The sequence below is a fragment of the Cyprinus carpio genome, chromosome A21, assembly GCF_018340385.1.
Source record: "Cyprinus carpio isolate SPL01 chromosome A21, ASM1834038v1, whole genome shotgun sequence".
Taxonomy (NCBI): domain Eukaryota; kingdom Metazoa; phylum Chordata; class Actinopteri; order Cypriniformes; family Cyprinidae; genus Cyprinus; species Cyprinus carpio.
The window spans coordinates 12,117,231-12,137,566 of NC_056592.1; the positions used below are offsets into that span (position 1 = coordinate 12,117,231).

The 20,336-nt window shown below is 35.2% G+C and overlaps 1 protein-coding gene across 1 annotated transcript in view; it reads right to left on the reverse strand.

Annotated features, from left to right (window-relative positions):
* Positions 1-19,482, reverse strand: part of LOC109056354 (neural cell adhesion molecule 1-like) — a 142,143-nt gene extending 122,661 nt beyond the window's left edge. The window contains exon 1 of the mRNA XM_042710881.1: positions 19,223-19,482. Within this exon, the coding sequence (XP_042566815.1) occupies positions 19,223-19,274 (52 nt within the window). The 5' untranslated portion in view covers positions 19,275-19,482. The remainder of the gene's footprint in view (positions 1-19,222) is intronic.
* Positions 19,483-20,336: the final 854 nt, after the last annotated feature.

Below are 20,336 nucleotides of genomic sequence, written 5' to 3' on the forward strand. Positions count from 1 at the left end.
GTTCAAAGTTTTTTAAAGAAATTAATACTTTTATTCAGCTAGGATGCACAAACTGATCAAAAGTGACAGTGAAGACATTTTACTTTTAAATATTTCTAATCAAAGAATCCTGTAAAAAATATTAAGCAGCACAATTGTTTTCAACATTGATAATAATAAGAAATGTTGAGCACCAGCAGTGTATCTACAGGGTTTTAAAAACCAAATTTAAAGCTTTTTAAGAACTTTTTTAAGACTGCACAAATAAAATTAATATTGCACGAGCAGGGTAGGGCAATATCTATAGTGACATACTGTACTAAACATACTACACTGTAAAATTACTGTAAAAATCAAGATTCAAACTTTACAATTAAACTATATGCTTTCACAAAATCAATAAGTTTAATAAAATGATAAACCTCACCTTTCAGTCTTCCAAAAAATTGTAAGAAAAGGGTGAGTCAAAAATATAAATCATCATATTAAATGTAAATTTAAAATATATCTTATTACCTTAATTATTTAGATTATTTTCTTGTTGATCCACCGGTTCACATTATCAACTTTGTGTGCATTCAGCATTTTTTTTTTATTTCTTACAAAAGAATTTTCTTATACCATTTAAAATATTTAAGTCTTTTTATGACCTTAAACTTGTTAGTTTAATTATTTCTGAAGGATCACATGACACAGAAGACTGTAATGTTTCAGTAATGATGCTGAAAATTCCGCTTTGCCACCATAGGAATAAATTTCATTTTAAAATATATTAAAATAGAATTGAAATAGAAAACAGAAAATTTTATCATAATAACCCCAACCCCAAACCTACCATATGAATGGTAGTGCACCAAAAAAAAAAAAAAGCAATAGGCTAAATGAAAATAAATGAGACATGAGTCTCTAAAATATATTTTTGCACCGTTCGTGTCAATGCAAGCTGCATAAATATGTCAATGGAGATATTCTTAGCCACTCAGATATTCTCTCACAGAACGCTGATGCTGCAATACAATACTTGACTTAAATCAAAATCAAAAAGGTAAACAGTGACCCGCTGAGAAGATATTTCTGTTAAAAAAATAGTACTTTTTGCAACTGTATCTCTGTTGTACCTCTGATTTATCAGCACTGTTAATATGCTCAGTTTTCCAGGTAGACTCTGATCAGCCATACAGGACACAAAATTGGCAAAACATTTGATTAAGCCAGACAACTTAATTAGTGTAGACGCAGATCACATTGCTTATTTGTGGATAAACTGCTCATCAACCTCAGATTTGATAAGACGGTGATTCAGACCCCCAGATCTCCAAGCCAAGAGATGCCAGGCACAGTGCTAATTCAATAACCGTCTTACCATGCATCAGCACAGGGGCGTAACAATCATAATAGCAAACAGATTTTCACATTTCTAGGGAACAGAAAGACAGAAACAGAAACATCCTAACTCAGAATCGTACCTTATCCATTTAGTAACCATGGTGATTTCAGTTAGGATCTCATTTAGAAAATGTCTCATAACTGAAGACTTGAGAAGTTTCTGTAATACATACATCCCTTGGCCTCTATCATAGGATGCAGCTCTACCTAGCAGGCTTCCCAACATGGTTAACCATCAAGACTTCCCTGATCAGCAGAATCCCATGAGAAAGATCATGATATTCGACCAGCTTAAAAAGCCAACTTTTAATTGGCCATGACTGACCAGCAAAAAACAAGCCAGACCCAAAATGGAAATTTATGCTGGTGTTACCACAAAAAAAATTACAAAGAAATTAATGCAAATATAAATTATAAAATCTTATTATATAAATTGTATTTATATATAAAAAATATAAATTATTATTTTTAATTATAGTTAATTATAAGTAATTATTTTTAGCTGATACCTGATATGGGGATCAATATTATGCTTAATTCTTTTTCTGTTAAACAATCTGCTTAATTTTTTTGTACAATAAAAAAGATCTTTAAGAGAGATTCTTTAAAAAAAAAAAAGGAGATTCTGTTAAACGTAAACATAACAGAAACCAAATTAGACCAGTACTGATGACCCAAGTGGTTGATATTGACTTAGTTACCTGTATATCTTGACAGAAATTTCAACATTCGTCTTTTTTGGAAGTCTTAAGTCGCTGGGGTATATTTGTAGCAATAGCCAAAAATACACTGTATGGGTCAAAATTATTGATTTTTTTTTATGCCAAAAATAATTAGGATATTATGTAAAGATCATGTTCCGTGAAGATATTTTGTCAATTTCCTACTGTAAATATATTAAAACTTAATTTTGATGAGTAATATGCATTGCTAAGAACTTAATTTGGACAAATTTAAAGGTGATTTTCTCAATATTTTTATTTTTTCAAATAGTTGTATCTCAGCCAAATATTGTCCTATCCTAACAAATACATCAATGGAAAGCTTATTTATTTAGCTTTCAGATGATGTATAAATCTAAAAATTGACCCTTATGACTCTTTTTGTGGTGCAGGGTCACATATGACATTTCTACACTGCCTTAAAAATAATTTCTATGCCCCTGATCCAAAAAACAACTACATTTCTCTCTCTCCAACTTTCTTTCTCTCTGCCCCAAATCTTGTTTTGTTGTTTTGTTCCAGCCCTTAGTAGAGAAAGCTGGAAAGGTTGCTGCTGTGAAGTGGACTTAAGAGAGAGAGATAAAGCCAGAGCTCAAAGTCTGAGGGCTGATTGTATCTTCTAATAACAGGTAGCGTGAGAAGCCAGGGCACACAAGCCCACTGACTAATGCCCGAGAGAGTGTGCAGTCCCTATGAGACAACTCCATGCACACTCAGAATGTGCAGCCCTCGCCAGACAGCCTCTGCGCCTCCACTGAGCTTTCTCACTCCCCAGAGATGCTCCCAAAAGCCAGCCATCTTGAATGAAGAGGAATCAAGCCTCCAACATAACAGTTTAAAACTAGACAAAATTATATTGGACATGGATTGGATAGCAAATAGCAAGTTATGATACAACATGATATTACCGTTTCCTTAGTAGTAGTAGTAGTAGTAGTAGTAATTTTCACTTTCGAAACTGACAGAATTAAGACTATATTATAAAAAAAAATAATAGGGCTGTCAAACAATTCATCGCAATTAATCGTTTGACAGCACTAAAAAAATTATGATCACATAATCATCACATTATAACATTATCATACCATATTAACAATAATAATATCAAATAATAAATGTATTATTATTATTATTATTAATATTCACGTCTGAAATTCTGACAAAAAAATGACTATATAATTAAAAAAATAATCATTATAACAAGATATTATAACAAGATGTTATTGTTTCCTTACCCACACAGTCACCAACATTTCAGAGGAGAAAATTACTGCATAAATTATTATTATTATTATTATTATTAGCTTACTGTGTCAAAGTTCAGCATTTTGATCATCTCCCCCCTGCCCCATCAAACTGTGCCAAACAGACAGTGTGTCGCAGGTGAGTTTTGGTGAAAGGCTTCTGGTCCTGTGGGGTCATGACTCGGGTCTAGCACTCTGTGCTAGCTCCCTGCAGAGCAGTGGAAGTAAATCTCTCCAAGGGCAGTCACCTGCTAGTCTGGCGCCAAGCCATATGCCACAGTCTCACCTGCCACTATCATAACCACAAAGCTTTTCCTTCCTTTACCAAAAGCCACACCCAGACCCAGCATGAATCCCTGTCTACACGCCATCCCAGACACAGTCGATGCTCTGAAAAAAAAACAGTTAATTATTCATCCGCACATAAAGTCTATGTATTCTCCAGGCACTGGCACAGAAGCACCTCTGTGTAGCGTGCAGGTTAGCTGGCGCCGGCAACATGATTCTTAAGGGAAGTGGTATTTCTCGGCTTATTTTTCCTAATGCATTCTGTCTACAATATTTAATACTGTGCAATGTTTTCCAGCAAAATGTCAACAGTGATGCATGTTTTTGTTTGAATCTGAACAGGTAGATTAAGCATTGCCACTGCTTTTACAGCTGAATTCTCCAATCACACATTCCATATATTCATGTATTTTATCTCCAGAGCAACAGGGATTTAAGGAGGAATATATTGATTTGCTTCCATTTCAGTTTGGCCGTGATGAATGTTTAACAGCTGTGTCCTTCACAATAAATACAATGAACATTTTTTAAGTTGCAGTTGGACATTATATATTATATCAGAAAGATATTATATTTTTCTCTTTACAGTACTATACCAGAGGTTTCTTTGAACCAATGTACTGCCTGAGACTACTATCAAATTATATATATAAAAAATGCATTTGAAGTAAAGTAATTTCAGAAGAAAAACTGTAATATTTAACAAACTTTATTACACAAAAAAAAATATATTAAAATAAAATATTTGATTGAAAACAAATATTTTAAAATTATATATTTTTTCATATATTTTTATAATAGCAACAAGTTAATGCATATACCAATAATATATTAATTGTACTTATAAATTATATATATTATATATATCATAGAAAAAAAATCATATATATATATATATAGAGATATAGATATCTATATAGAGAGAGAGAGAGAGAGAGAGAGAGAGAGAGAGGGAGGATCTTACACTAGAACACACCTAATTCATAAATACCATATACCTATTTTTTTTCCCAATGGCAATCACATCCTACATTATTTGACAGAATATTATTTTTCACTCAAAAGCACATCACGTTACAGAATACACATGCATTGCGAACAGTTTTATGTTGCCTTTCAAAGTCAGAGCTAAACAATAACTAATGTAATAGTGTGACATTTACAACAGCATCTTTTGCTTAAAGAATGATGTCATACATCAATGGAGCCAGCATGCCCACACGGTTACTATAGTTACCTTGAGTCACACCTACACAGCAGCATCCACACTCCCACACACAGCCACACCTCCACACAAACAGATAATGGGCAGCACAGGATACCGATTAGAAACCAGGAGTGCACAAATACACCTAATGACACCGTCGAAAGAAGGACAACCGTGGAGTCTTCTAGAGAAGCTTTAAAGCCCCCAGCCAGCCCAGGTATAAATCAAGGGTCAACGATTAATGAGGTTATTTGTGGTGAGAGGCCTGTGTTCTCTGCAGACAAACCCTCTCCAAGTCCATTAGAGCCGGACTGCTCTAATGACAGATTACTGACAAACGACTGCGTTTGTTTTCAAAGAAAAAGTAATAAGCTAAAGTGGACACGACAGTCATTCTTAATCTCCTAGCTATCTATTATCACTCTGATATGGGAATGCTGTCCTTTCATATGAAATGTGAGCTGTGGATATGCTGTGGCATCGACAAAGAGCTTGTGATCAATCATGGAAGAGCTGCGTAAAGATTATTTGGCACCTTCTCATAAAACCTCCACTAAAACAACCTACCCAAACTAGCCATTCACCATCTCTTCACACTGCAAGATAATATAAATGAATACTTTAGTGATTTAACATCTTTTTAGGCCAATTAATAGGCACAGATAAACAGGAAGAAAAATGACCTTAGTTAGCTGTTTTGCCATGGGATGCGCTGTAGGGTTCTACCGTACACCCACAACAATATCTGATTCCTGATGAGGGTTAGTTTTGTCTAAATCTTTAATGGCTGGCAATATATTCATTTTTATCCCCATTTTAATGGAGATTTTGTTATTTACATTAGCACATGTGTGCCCAATCTCGAGGGTCAACAGTTTAGCTTTAAACTCTAATGAAACACCAAGAAATGAACCAGGTAATCAGGGTTTTTAGCAAACTGGAGCTAAACTCAACAGGACGGTGGCCTTCCAGGAGCAGGACTGGGCACCCCTTCATTAGATAATGCTGGTATATGGAAACTTTCAAATCTCCAACTTTATCTGGTGAATACAAAGTAAATAAATCATATAGTGAATTTAGTGTAAAAAAAAGAAGAAGAAAAAAGAATATATAGGCTAAATATTTACATTTATCTATTTGTATTGTATTTATTTATACTTTATTAGTCTATTGTAAGAAAAGAAACTTGGTTAAAAGAAAAAAGGACAAGCATGTCTGTTATAATATAATAAAGAATTACCAGAGAATTTATAACATTTGTACAGGGCTCCAAACAAAAAAATTGAAAGCCATTGGCTTTCAATAAAGCCAAAGAACAATGTACAGAAGCAACTGAACTTTTCTTCTGCTGGAGTCTTCTCAGTGATGAAACAGTAATGTGATTGTTCAAACACAGCTGCATCCATACCCTGAACCCTCTTCAGTCCCTCAGTCCCTCTCTCACTCGCCCCTGGACACTTGCCTTTTATCTGCATACTCTCCATTACAAAGAAATGCACAGCTGTCACTCCGTTGCCCAGAAACCTAATACCTACACAGACGCTGTTCAATCACAGACGGGTCGGTTTGACCATTAGGTCATCTGGTCTGTGAACAAGACAGATGCACTGCAGCCAGGCGGCCAAATCAACAATTTGGTTAGTGGCTAAATTTAATTTGGCACAATAAAGGGCTTACGGATGAAATGCTGTCATGATGAGTAATAGAATAATGATGATCATATCATGAATCACACTGAAACCTAATACAAGAACAGCCTCTCCAGTAAGGCTGGGTGCTATATTAATATTTTATTTATATGATTTGTTATATTATTTAAATAATTAAAAAAGTAGATATTTTGTTTTTTTGACAGCATTCACTATATATTTGTATTAATTAGTATGTTTTTGTTTCAAAATAGCTTAAAAAATAAAAAAAAAAAATAAACAAACACAAAAAAAATACATCATATATTAAAAAATATGTACAATATATATATAAAAAATTATTTTATGCATTCTCAATTAAGTTGCAGTAACAAAACTCAACCAAACCTCTAACATCGCTGGCAGAAAGGCAATTCTCCAAATGATTTGCCTTCTGTCTGACTGAATCAGTCTTTGCCTGTTCCATAATGTCTCACCGCCTCCCCAGATCTGTCTCCAGAGAAGAACAAAAGACATTAAACATTTATTTCAGCTCAAAATGAGCACTTGTTTGTTAGGTTTAAAACAAACTAATTACTGCAGAATCTGTGTCTGCCTCCTGACTGTATTTGTGTATATCAGACACGCTTTTCAAGTCACTGTTGGACATCACCAAGGTGCAAAAGCACGTTAGGAAGGCAACTAATTAAGGCTTTTCCACATCTTAGGCAAAAATACTGTCCAGAGACTGTCTTTCCCAATAACACTAATGAGATGGAGAGATCTGGGGAGCCATGAGGAGTCTTCATTCTCACAAAAGCCAGGGTGAAGCTGTGCACTCGGTCCTCTGGAAGAGTAGACATGCTCTGTTCTGACGGTGAGGTCTGTGTTTTCCATGCATCTTCTCTTTGTTCCGCTGACTGCTCGCTGTGATGCTCATTAGGATCCATAAACAATAGGAGCAGCTCTTCTAATTAGAATAAATCCAGCGGAAGCTCTTTAATAAACAAACATACTACAATTCTTCTAAAAAGAATACGAATCTCACTGGTTATGGCTAATGTGATCAATCCAGCGGAAGCTCTTTGAGAAACTCACTTCGCTTACTTCCTAAGGAAGCTAGATTTTTTCTATGATGTTTACGGATCGTTCCGGTTGTAATTTGCAGTTCTGATAGAATGATTAATGAAGGTTACGTGGCCTCTGGATGTGGAGAGTGCTAAAAACAGAGACGTCTCAAATCAAGCCAAGTTTTCATATTGCAAATATACTTTAGCAAGTAAAGTTAGTTGAAGTGAATGAAAATATTTGGGTCAAAATATATATTTATATATAAAATGTAATATTTAATGAAGTAATTAGAAAAATGTCATATTTACACACTTTCATGTTGTTCCTTAAAAATAAATACAATTAAAATGATTTTTTTAAAAATGTTCATTACAAATTTTTAATATTCATAAAAAAATAATACATATTTTACTTACAAAACAGTCATTATTTACTCGCTCTCATTTTGTTCTTTATGTATTCCACCAAAAAAAAACTAAACAAAAAAAGAAAATCATCCAAAATGTAAATAATGAGTAAATAATGGCAGAATATTCATGGATTATTGACTGAATGAATGAATGAATGAATGAATGAATGAATGAATGAATGAATGAATGAACACTCACGTTGTTCCTTTTGAATTCCTTTGTATTCCACCCAAAAAATAAACAAACAAACAAAAAAAACATAAAAAGTTGGGTGAGTAAATCACAGGATATGAATTAATAAATGAATGAATAAACACTCATGTTGTTCACTCTGAATTCCACCAAAAAAGAAAAAGAAAAAAAACTTAAATAATGACAGAATATTCATGTTTGGGTGAGCTATACTCTCTAAATGCTGATACACCAGATGTGAAAGTGCAGAAATTTAAATGGGCGATACATTTTAGACCCGAGCACCAGTGTGATGGCCTCATTTATGCACCACAGGAGGGTTAAAACGAATGTTGCTCTGTGCTTTCCTCTCAACAGCGTGCTTCAGAGATGAGGTGAATAACACTAAACTCACAGTTGTTACTCTACTGACACGGCTCCACATCACAGACACTCCACACCATCTGTCCCGGCCAGAGACAGACAAACAAATGAGGAGGCCTCCTGGCTACAAAGATCAACAATCCCCTCCTTCAGCTCTTACAGCAATCTGCTGCACATCCATTGAAGCTGCACTAAATGGTTTTCAATCGTCATAGATTTTCATAGAAGTTTAAAAATAATCAGCTCAATACTGCCGAAGACCACCTGCCTTCTGTGCTGTCTAAGCTAAGATAGCACACGTCTTTTGTGGGTGGAAAGTAGTTTTTAAAGTGGCAAATACCTAAAAACATATTACAAAACAAAAATCAAAAAACAAATTACAAAAAACAAATCATAAAAAAATGTTAAAAAAAAAAAAAAAAAAAAAAGTAGAAAGTAGATTTTAGTCAGTAATGGTTAGAGGACATGTCAAGGATTTGTTCTTGCCTTATACCTATCCAAAATAAATAATATATCAGTTATCAGTATATAAATCAAGATTAGTATATATTTTTATGATTAATCAAATATAAATATATGTATCTTTTAATGATTAATCTTTCCTATTAATCAATGTTTATTCTTTTTTTTAACAACATGTATTCGCCTATCCATGCTAAAACTACTGCGACACAAGACAATTGTAATGTAACTGAAACTACAGTTTGACATGATACAATCTCAGCCAATAAGAAGGTATTAATAAATGTACAGTTTCACAAAGAAGGATTTTGGCCAATGAGATTAAAAGAGGAGTATGGCTATCTAGCAAACCAGCTTTAGAAAAGTTTAGATCATGCCTCTGCATCTCGTTCAGCTCGTCTGCTGTTTCTGTTTCAAGCAGATATTTTTTATGTATAGTTTCACAAAACTGAAGTCAAATCATTCTGTTTTTACTTCAAAGTTCGAAATTAATCTAATTTAGATTAAAAACTGCTCATGTTGCATGTATGCAGCATCTTTGTTGCAAAATGTTACGCCCCTTAACATACTGTGATGCCGTGTCCCAGCGCGATGAGACAAAAACAATAAAAGCCATTACAAACGAGGCATTTGTAGCATCCAGTGGGGACATAATTACTGATTATAATGACTTATACTGTCTTTTTACACGTTGCGTTACATCGCGCCGTGGACACATAAAACCATGTCTGCATTTGTGATCGGAGAAACGACAAACAACTCGCACTGCTCTACACTGCTGAAAACTCACGTTTGAATATTCAGTGGCAAATCCTTTAAATATGATAACGTAGCCTACTTACAGGCTGTTAGTCAGCATTATTTGTCAGAATACCAGCACTGTAGGCTACTCTCCCAGGAAACAGTCCTTGTCCTCCGTAAAATGCACTGCACCCATCTGAATATTTGGTTTGAACTGTTCTGGAACAGTGTTGTAAATACAACTTAACCACTGATTTCTAGTTGTGTCATCTTTTGGAAGGCCAAACAAAGTAGTTTCGCTTTCAGATTGAAACACACAGCATCTCCATGACATGGCGCAGGCGGCAGCAACAATACTACAGCGAGAATAAAAGTTAAGCTTTCTTTCTTTGAGTGGTGTTATACAAATCTTCCCACACAGTGATGTAGACATGTGGGGGCGTGTTTAAACAAACTGTTTTAGGAGGGTGCGGACGAGTGTTAACTTCTATAAAGAATATCTCTTTGGGTTTGAGACTTTAGTCTTTGCAACTTTAGGGATCTTATCTATTCACGAACAGCTTTTAACACTCCAAAGAGAAAGGAAAACTTGAAATCGCATCATATGACTCCTTTAAAATGCAGTGGTTGCCTGCCTCTAATTTTAATTGGAAAGAGCACAGACAAAGCCTTATTTTGTTTATATGAAGAGATTTCTTTTATTTTTGTTAATTATTTATTTGATTTGGGCCTTGTTTTAAAATTTCAATTTAGTTTTGTTATTTACATTATATTTAAATTTTGTTAATTAGCAGATGCTTTTATCCAAAGTGAGTATAGCAATCAAAAGTGCTTTAAAAGTATATTAGTTTAGTGTTATATTTCAATTTCACAAAGTAACGTGCAGCATTTTGTCCAAGCAATAATAAAAGGACACATTTAATTTATAATTTGTCTCAAATCTCATGTAAAAATCAATCAAATAGAATTGTGAAATCAAAATTGTGAATCGAATCGAATCATGACTTGAGTGAATCGTTACATCCCTACTGAAGATATATGAATTTTTAATTGTTAATATTTCATCAATTTTAATTTTAACTGATTGTGTCTTGTCTGGTTAGTATAGAAAATAAATAAAATAAAATAAAATAAAATATAATGACAATACCTCAAAATTATTTTCTATTATATTTGAAATAAGAAAATCCCTTTTTTTTTAATTTACAAGTTAATACACAATGTTCAAGTTCTCCTCACGTCATCCTAAAACTGTCCTTTCTTTTTTCTGTGGAAAATAAAAGATAACCTTTATTTTTTTTCACCAAAACATGTTTACCCACATTCTTCAGAATATTATCTGAAAGTCATACATGCTTTTCTCGACGGTCCTCTAATTACTTACGCCACGTTTGGAAGTCTGATTCATTGTGATAAATTGATTCGTTCAGACAAGAAGTGGTTTAATGAAGGAGTAAATAAAGACAGAATTTTCACTTTTGAGTGAGAATTTATCTAACTCTTTTAAAATCAAAACAGAGTGACAGAAAACTTCCAACATCATCAGAAGAAGTACGCATTGCTGCCAGAACTGAGAACAAACATCGGTTATCTCAGGCTTCTCTTTCCTTTGTTCTTAAAACCTAAACAGATGTTCAAACCCAGGGGTTTGCACCAGAGATCTAACAGATGCCCCTTCAGCTACTGTAACCCACAGGATAAATGCAGGAATGAAAACCCTGGTTATGAAAACATCTTTTCAGAATACATAATCCACAGTAATGTTTCCATGCACAGCGAAAGTAATTTCATACATCCATGATCAAGAGGAGTGAGAAAAATGACTGTGTTGAGAGAGCAGACACTTTTTTTGTCTAAATCCTTAACCTTTGTTGCTCAGTGCACTGCCATGCTACCGAGTCAAAGAAAGAGAAGACTATTTTTGTTCTTTAGCACCTAAAACCTCTAAACTCCTTGGAAAAGACAGTGACTTTTACAGAGGTTCATCTCCCAGCAGGCCTCAGTCCTGCATCCTATCAAAACAAGAAGACAGATGAAGGGATGGATGAATAAGACACCCTACTTGGTTTTAGCCCAGGGCCAAGATTAATACGGCAAATATTATGTATGTTTGGCAGCACGCATCAAGACCATCACCTCAGTGGTCTTGTAATCAAAATCAGCAACTTGCCTCTTTCACTAACCTATACATTTTTCATTGGTGGGGAATAACTACCTAAACAGCAGTAAAGCAACTACATTTTTCAGTGATGTAACATAGCTCAGTTGCTTTAAAAAAAGAAGTAGTTTTGCCAAGATGAGTCCTTGAGCAGAAAACCGCAATGTAGCTACATTAAACTGTTATTATTTTGTTATTTACTAGTAGTGTAGTTAACTTTTTTTAAAGGGTGGCTTGACTGTAGTTGAATATTTAAAATAATGTGTAGCACATAGCTTGGCCAGCTATAGATTTGAAGCAGTTTCCCCAACAATGGTGTTGAGGCAGAAACACTTTGGCCTGGCTGTGATTCAGGTGAAAGGAAAGACGAATGACGAGAACAACGAAAGCACAGGAAAAGCAATCAAAGGTGAGGAGGCAATCACAGTGGCAACATCAGACTCTCCATATTCAGCTGAATTGCCTATGGGACCAATTGATTATGTCAACGGCCATATGGCTTTGTGCTGGGAAACTGTTGGTAGGAAATGAATTACCGTACACTAGGACCGCAAATAAAAATCCTAGACAACTCATACGATTTCAAACAAGTAGCAAATCAAATGTCAAGGGCATGTACTACTACATTTGCTACCAGGAAACAGATTCATGGATACAGGCATTAAAAGTAAAACTTTGAGAATTCAGTCAAAACACACAGAGGTTTTTGACAGAGAAAACCAATTCATCCCATCTCGAAAAAAATAGCATGCTACAATGCAACGGATCAAGCTGGCCAATAAACTGACCACAACTCTCAAAAAAGCATCTTGGCAGTAAATACATGTGCTTGAAATATGATACTTCATTGCAAAATGCCCCAGGAGACCAGATTGCTCTTTCCATGTGAATTCATCAGTTATGCCATGACTTTTCTTGGTGTTGATGACTATGAGAGAAAATATGCAGATCTGTAGAGCAGTGTTTAGAGCTGGATAGCATCGGTCATTAATGAGAGCTGTTGCAGCAATACTACGATGCTGTACACATTTGCAATGAATGGCTGTCTGTGAGTAAAACACACGCATGAAAGCTATGAAATCTCTGCAGTTTAAATCAGATTTGTCTGATCTGATTACATCAGCACGCCTGTGGCAGAATCAGACGTAATACTGCATTTGAAAAGCAGTGGGAGACAGACAAGCAGTCTTGTCCAAACTAAAAGCACTCAACCAGACAGGAAACAGCAAGATAGACTGCTGAAAGATATTTTTAGAAAATTAAGACAGAAATGTGCTAAAAACACACATACAACTCTTGCACTTTAATCCACTTCAAACAATTCAAATAAACCAAATCTATATTCTCTCTATTACCTCTTCCACCCAACCCACCCAAACTCACTCACTTGACTCTTTTTTAAAATTCACACCATATCATTCCACAAATTCAAGAAAGTTCTTTCAGAAAATCAACAAACATCCTCCAAAAAAAAAAAACACATCCTCCAAATAAAAGCACTTCCATCAACATTCAATAAACTCAATATTAACATTGGTTAAATGTTATGATTTAGAGACATTTTTGAGGCATAGTATTTTCCACTCAAACTGGAAAAGAACATTCATCTTTAGCTCCCAAACGTAAAATCCTACAGCTATCTAAGAACACTTGAATTATTTAGTTGTAGCATCCAGCAGTTGATTTTTTTTTTTTTTTTTTTTTTTACAGAAAAAGGTGGATTTTATTTAAAGTATTGTTTATGGAAATCCAGAAATAATGTGAAATATTATTACAATTCAAAATGATGTTCCATTTTAATATATTATAATATAATTTAAAAAGCTGAACTTTCAGCAGCCATTTCTCCACTGTTCAGTGTTATATAATCATCCAGAAATCTAATTTTCTGATTTGGTTCTCAAAAAACATTTCTTCTTATTATTAATGTGTTTTTTTGTTTGTTTGTTTGTTTGTTTTTTTAAAGCATTTGTGCTGCTTCCTATTTTTGTGAAAACTGTGATGCAACTGATTTTTTTAAAGATTATTTTTCATTATTCTTTCATAATGTCTTTACTGTAACTTTTCATCACTTTGACGTCCTTGCTAAATGAAAGCATTAATTTCTTTCAAAAAAACAAAAACTTACTGACCCCAAACTATTGAAAGGGAGTGTATAGAGGACTGAAAAGTGACATAGCATAAAACACAGTTCAATTAAATTTAATGTCAAAGTTTTGATCTCATTTCAATGTGCTGGTGATATACAGTATTCCATCTCACCACACCATGGTACCAGCGTGTTCGTTTGCTTTTGCATGGTAATTACACACTATTAGCTAACACATGACAGCAGTTCTGGCAAAGGAAAGAAACTGCAGAAATGTAATATGATCACATACAAGCTATTATGCCACAATAAGGTAATATTTTGAGCTGCTAACTGCTAAAATCAAACTGATTAAGACAAGTTGCCATCACATATCACCTTTTGAAACGCTGCTTTTGGCAGTCATTTGGCATGACAAAATTAGCACAACACTTTTATCTCATCTCATCAGGTGTCTCATTTATAAACTTTGCGTACGCACAAAATGGGCATATGAAAGTCTTTTTCTGAAAACTTTTGTGCGTAAGCAAAATCTAGCTTTTGTGCCTATGTACACTTTTAGGATGAAATCTACTTAGAGTTTTATAAATGAGACCCCAATACACTAAAAACAATGGACTACGAATGAATGAAAAAAGCTAAAAAAATACTACAATAATTATTCCGCTTGCCACAAGTGGAGGGAAACAGTAACCTTATGAAAATGCTTTGGGCTGCTCTTGTTTGAACACAGTGTGGAAAGGAACTCAAAGTATGCACAGACTTTGTTTTTGGTGGTTTTAGCCGGAAATCTACTCTAAATTCCTTGAAGTGGGGTACAATAAAGTTGAATCTTGAAAACGGACGCCTCTGGACTGCATCTGAATGCTATTACCATCACAAAAGCCTACAGAGTAACTAGAAGAACATGTTTAAAGTTTAGCCAAATGCATTATTATATGTAAAATATAAAAATGAACACATGATGCAGAGGAACCAACAGTGATACATTTCAACACAGTAGTCTATATTATAACCTAGTAACTGTTGGATGATGTCACAACCATTGCTACGCGTTACAACATAACAGATGAGTCATTCAATGGGATTAAGGGACTTTCAAGCTGCACCTTAAAGGTGAACGGTGTAACTTCTATGCCCCTGTAGACACCAAAGGGAACTGCAATCTTTTTGTTTGAGTCAGAGGTCTATAATACTTGGAGAAACCCATGCATTAGCGCTCCCATTCATCTCAATGGCAGTTTCTCGGCTAGCCCAGGCTCCCCTGGAAGTATGCGATTTGAAATCTGTCATCTTTGTTCATAGGCATGCAGTTCTGAGCACTTTACTGCTGTATGTAGTGCTTCAAAGATTTACATTGAAAATTGCATGAAGTCTCAAAACACCAAAGATCTTGATTATAACTGTGCATGTAAATGTACTGACTGAATCAACCAGTGGCTTGAGTTTGAAGCATTATTTGTTTAAGCAGTAGCAAGTGGGCAGGGTGTTTGTAAGTTGTCTGAAAACAGTCATTATTTTTTCCAATTCTGTTTGGTGCCAGAAACAGCACGTTTTAACTTTCTACGAGACAGCAAAGCAAAGAGGAAAAGAGGGCAGAAAGTTGTGTTTCTGGTTTAAATGTGGGGGGTGTAAGACAATGTTTACACTTCTCAAAGTTGGCTCTCGGCCTGCAACTTTAGGAGGCCCTTTTACTTGAATTAGGAGAAATCCTTTCAGAGATGGGTTGCAGGGATCAGGGGGTGGCTCTTCAGCATGACAAAACCAAACCCATTTCCCTCCTTTTTTTTCTTTTTTTCCCTCCAACACTCTACAGGACGCCTTCGGAGCTTACACAATGCAAATCAGTCTGAGCCCCCTTTCAGAGAGTGATTAATATGCATAGACGACCCATCTTTATCAAACAGCACAAAATGGAAAACAACTGGAGAACATTTGGGATGATTGGATTTCAATCAGCTTGCTCAAAATAAAATTAATACTTTTTTTACAATAAGGAGTCACAGTGTGAACTGTACAGCATGAAAGCATTAAAATGTTTTTATCTGGTGAAACATCCAGCGATCCTACAGCATGGGGGCAAATCTCTTTACCAGATCACAATTCCTTTCAGCTCTGATCTGATGCTTATGTTTTCATTGGCATCAGTCTTAGTAAAGCAATACCATTATAAAATTTACTCTGTAATAATTACCATACTAAAGGACTCTTAATCTTTTTTTCTGAGAGGAATGGTTCAGAGGTGGACCCTTTACCAGCACAGATAAAATATCTGGTCAAATTTAATGAGACTTTTAAGAGAAGTGATAAATTAATTCTATTATAACACATAACTATTCAGGAGGCATACATTCTCTGGGAAATTAACAAAAAATAAATAACAGGAAAGAGCCTGTCATTCATTTATGTGCCATAAGTCAGTGTCATAGTGTCATAAGTCAAAGACTGTTAATTTAATTGTACAACAACAAACAAAAGCACTTATAATGGTAAACTGCACCTGAAATACTGAGATTGTTATTAAATGTAAAGTTCAAATATAAGAAAATGTTACAGTTCTAACATTTTGAATCAATTTAAAAATACTAAATGACTGTCTGCACATAAAAGCACCAAATTACAGTTAAATTCAAACACCACAAAAACACCTCACTTTTATTTACGGTTACATTACCACACAAAAACATAAAAATCCAAAAAAACTTAGCACTCCCACATTACCACCATACAACAATTAAACCTACAGAGGATTTCCAGATGTTCACCATCTTGCAATTGTTCCATTATTTTCCTTCAAGTGTTAAAGGGGTCATTGGATGCCCATTTCCCACAAGTTGATATGATTCTTTGATTTTTATCATTATAGGGTGGTTGTGTACACAGACTGCCAACACACATTTCAGTTCAAACAACTTGTAAAAGTGCACATAGCATCCGATGACCCCTTTAACTAATCTACTTTGCCCTCCTATTTAGGTCAAAGTAGAGATATAAAAGAGATATAAAAGAAGCCCCCTAAACTTCTTTTATATCTCTTTAAACTTCTTCAGAGGCTAGTGTTTAAGACTCCCCATTTGGCTCTTTGTACTTTTAATACATTGTATTCAGCATGTACTTCCTCTTTTACACATCCACACAGTGCTGATGCTCAAGTGAGAAACTGAAACTGCCGCTAGACATTAGACAGCTAGACATTACACGTAAGCACATCTTACTTACACCTGTCACCTAATAAGCACAAATGATATTTTTTTCCTATCCATATAAGGTCATACATAACTCCTAAATACTTTGATTGAATGGAGATAACATAAACTTCCAAAGATTTCATCGAACAATAACTTTACTGAATAAAAGCAAACACACTAGACATTACTGATAAATTCAAAAACTCCATCATTCTTTAAATAGGACACATGTACGAACTCACACAACTGCACTTTTTAACATCCTGCCCTAATTACACACAAATTAAGGACACCTTCTATAACCTGCAACACACCAGGACAAACTCCCACACCTGCTAGGAGGAACCTCAAACCTGCTCACACCAGCTGCGAGGTTTGTGAAGTCCTGCCACGACAAAAGGGCAACCAGTGGGACAGGACCACCGACTGGAAAATAACATCATCCCTCTGTATCACGCATACAAATCATAACCACTAACGGCTATCACTGTACAACACCACTCCATTTCACCATGCACTTATGTTTAAATATAATATACAATCTGAGTCCAGTATATAACCATAATGTGCATACAATACATTTATATATATATATATATATATATATATATATATATATATATATATATATATATATATATCTATATATATATATATAAACACAACACACAAATGCATACATACATATATATATATATATATATATATATATATATATATATATTACATATTTGAATAAACCACTGCAGCTGTGTGTATACAATATGTTGATCTCATTAAAAACCTATTAACACATTTTTATCCTAGACATCTTTAAATGCTGTGTACATCACAACAAAACTCATAATGCTTTGGCAATATAAGCTTCTGTTTTGCCATAAGAGATATGGGGGAGGAGGGGAGGGGGAGGGGGTGACAGAATATAATTCATTCCCGCCAAAGGGGGGTGACAGAATATAATTCATTCCCGCCCAAGCCTTACTCTCTGATTGGCTGGAAATGATCAACCATGCATTCGAATCATTTCAATAATCACACGAAACATTTTTGGAACAGTTCCATGTATCATTCTTATTTACGTATCGCCCTCGTAAATCACATGTTCGCTTAGTTTTTTAATTGGCTGCCTGATCTGCTTATAAACAGCCTGGATATTCATTATACATGCATGAGAAGGGTAACTTCGTTTTTTTAAGGGACAGTTCAGCCATATACGCACACTCATGTTGTTCTTAACCTTACTTTTGTGGGACTCAAAAGGAGAGGCAAAAGGTTAGAGACAGACAGCCTTAGTCACCGTTCACTTCCATTGCATCTCTTTCCTTACAATGCGAGTGAATGGTGACTGAGTCTGTCGCTCTGACAACATCTCCTTCTTGAAGAAAGTGAATCATAGGGGTTTGAAATAAAATAAAGGTGAATAAATGAGGTTATTTCTATTTTCTCGTTGAACTATTACTACTCAAACAATCACAAGGATAAACTAATTCAAGGGTAATGCAAAGATGTTCCAATCGCTCAACAATGAGCGCTCTCGGCTGCGCCTCGGCACTGCCGTGACCATCCCGAATATGAAACACACGGATGAAAACACACACATTAAAAACACCCCACAATAAACTTTTGGCTGGTTATTGGGATATGTTTACAAAACACACCAGATGGTTGTTTTTCTTGTCCCCCAACACAAATCTCAAAGGAGCCAATGCGCAGTAATGTCCACACACAACCATAAACAACAAAATTTCGCGCTCTTAAAATTTCAAGAATCACTCCTAAAAGTACGGTTTGTTTTCACACCGGGATGCGAGACGTCATATCTCACCTAACTGGGGCCAGTTTGGCAACGTGTGCCAGTTTGGCAGGGTTGAAAATAGTTGAAAATAGAGTTTGTTTTAATGAGACGGACGTCTAGATATAAACCGAGGCAGTTTGTAGAGCTGTATCACTGAACGAACCAGCTCGAACCACCTCGCATCCTCATCCTCAAGCGCGCTGTAGCTGCTTCTGCGCTTTGAAGACAACGCGCCAGGACAAACAAGGATGCGAAAGGATACAGTCTAACACAGTGCAACTGATACAAGTGCATCTTACCTGCATAACCAAAGAAAAGCAATGTCCAAATGAGATCCCTTATCTGAAGCATTGCAATCGCTTCCAAAGGTATGCTCCGTGTAGAATAGGTAGAGAGAGTTGGTTCAGTTATTATCTAAATGACTACGATGCTTTGTCCCTGTTTAAGGTTGATGTAAAATCATGAATTGGTCCTCAGCCGTTGACACAGAATGCGCTCCGAGCAGCACAGCGAATGAGTGACAAGCGCAGCAGCAAGGCACGCACAACACGAATTCATCCGCCAGCGCGAGAGTATGGAGCGCGCTGCATTCGCAGGAATAAACTAGTGCGCGCACTTTTTTCAGTCTGGTGCCGCTGCGAATCACAAACAGGAGATGGTTTGGCTCGGAAAATCACGTCATGGACTGCCGGGGTTATTCGGATTCGGAATTTTTATAAACTCGAAAATGGTTACCGGTAGCCCACTTAAAGGCGGGTGTTGTTTCCTCTCGCAGGCTTATTATAGAAATAAAAAGCGGATGTGTGCAGCATCGCAGTAATCACAGTCCTTTCACCTATTGCGCGTACTCAAGCAAATGCAAGGAAATACAAAGAGGTCAAACAAGTAGAATGCAACCTATTTTGCTATATTACAATGGATTTAATGAACTACTGCATGTTCTATTTTTCAAGGGAATAATTGTGATAAATAGCAGGTGCTTAATCTGTTTCAAATGCCAAACAGAACCAAATGTTAAGGAACAGTTCTGTCAATTCTGCAATAATTATTATTATTTTTTTTTCATTCTGATTTTGTTACACACCCATATAACTTTCTTTAATACTTTTGTGGAGCACAAAATAAGACACTTTTGAAATAGATTTTCAAAATATTAATACTGAATTAACCAAATAGTTTCCCAGCAGAAGAATGTTAAAGAGATTAAAAGTGAATTATTTAAACAATTAATGAAATATTAGCCAATCCACAAAAGAATATGAAATATATTTTACATTTTGATTTCAATACAGTTTATAGTTTTTAGTTTTGTTTTGCTCTGTTTTATTTTGAAAATATGTGAACCTAGAGACTCAACAATGTACTTACTGTAGACTTCAGATCCCCTTTTGGTGATAGAGGTAAAAGGGGAGA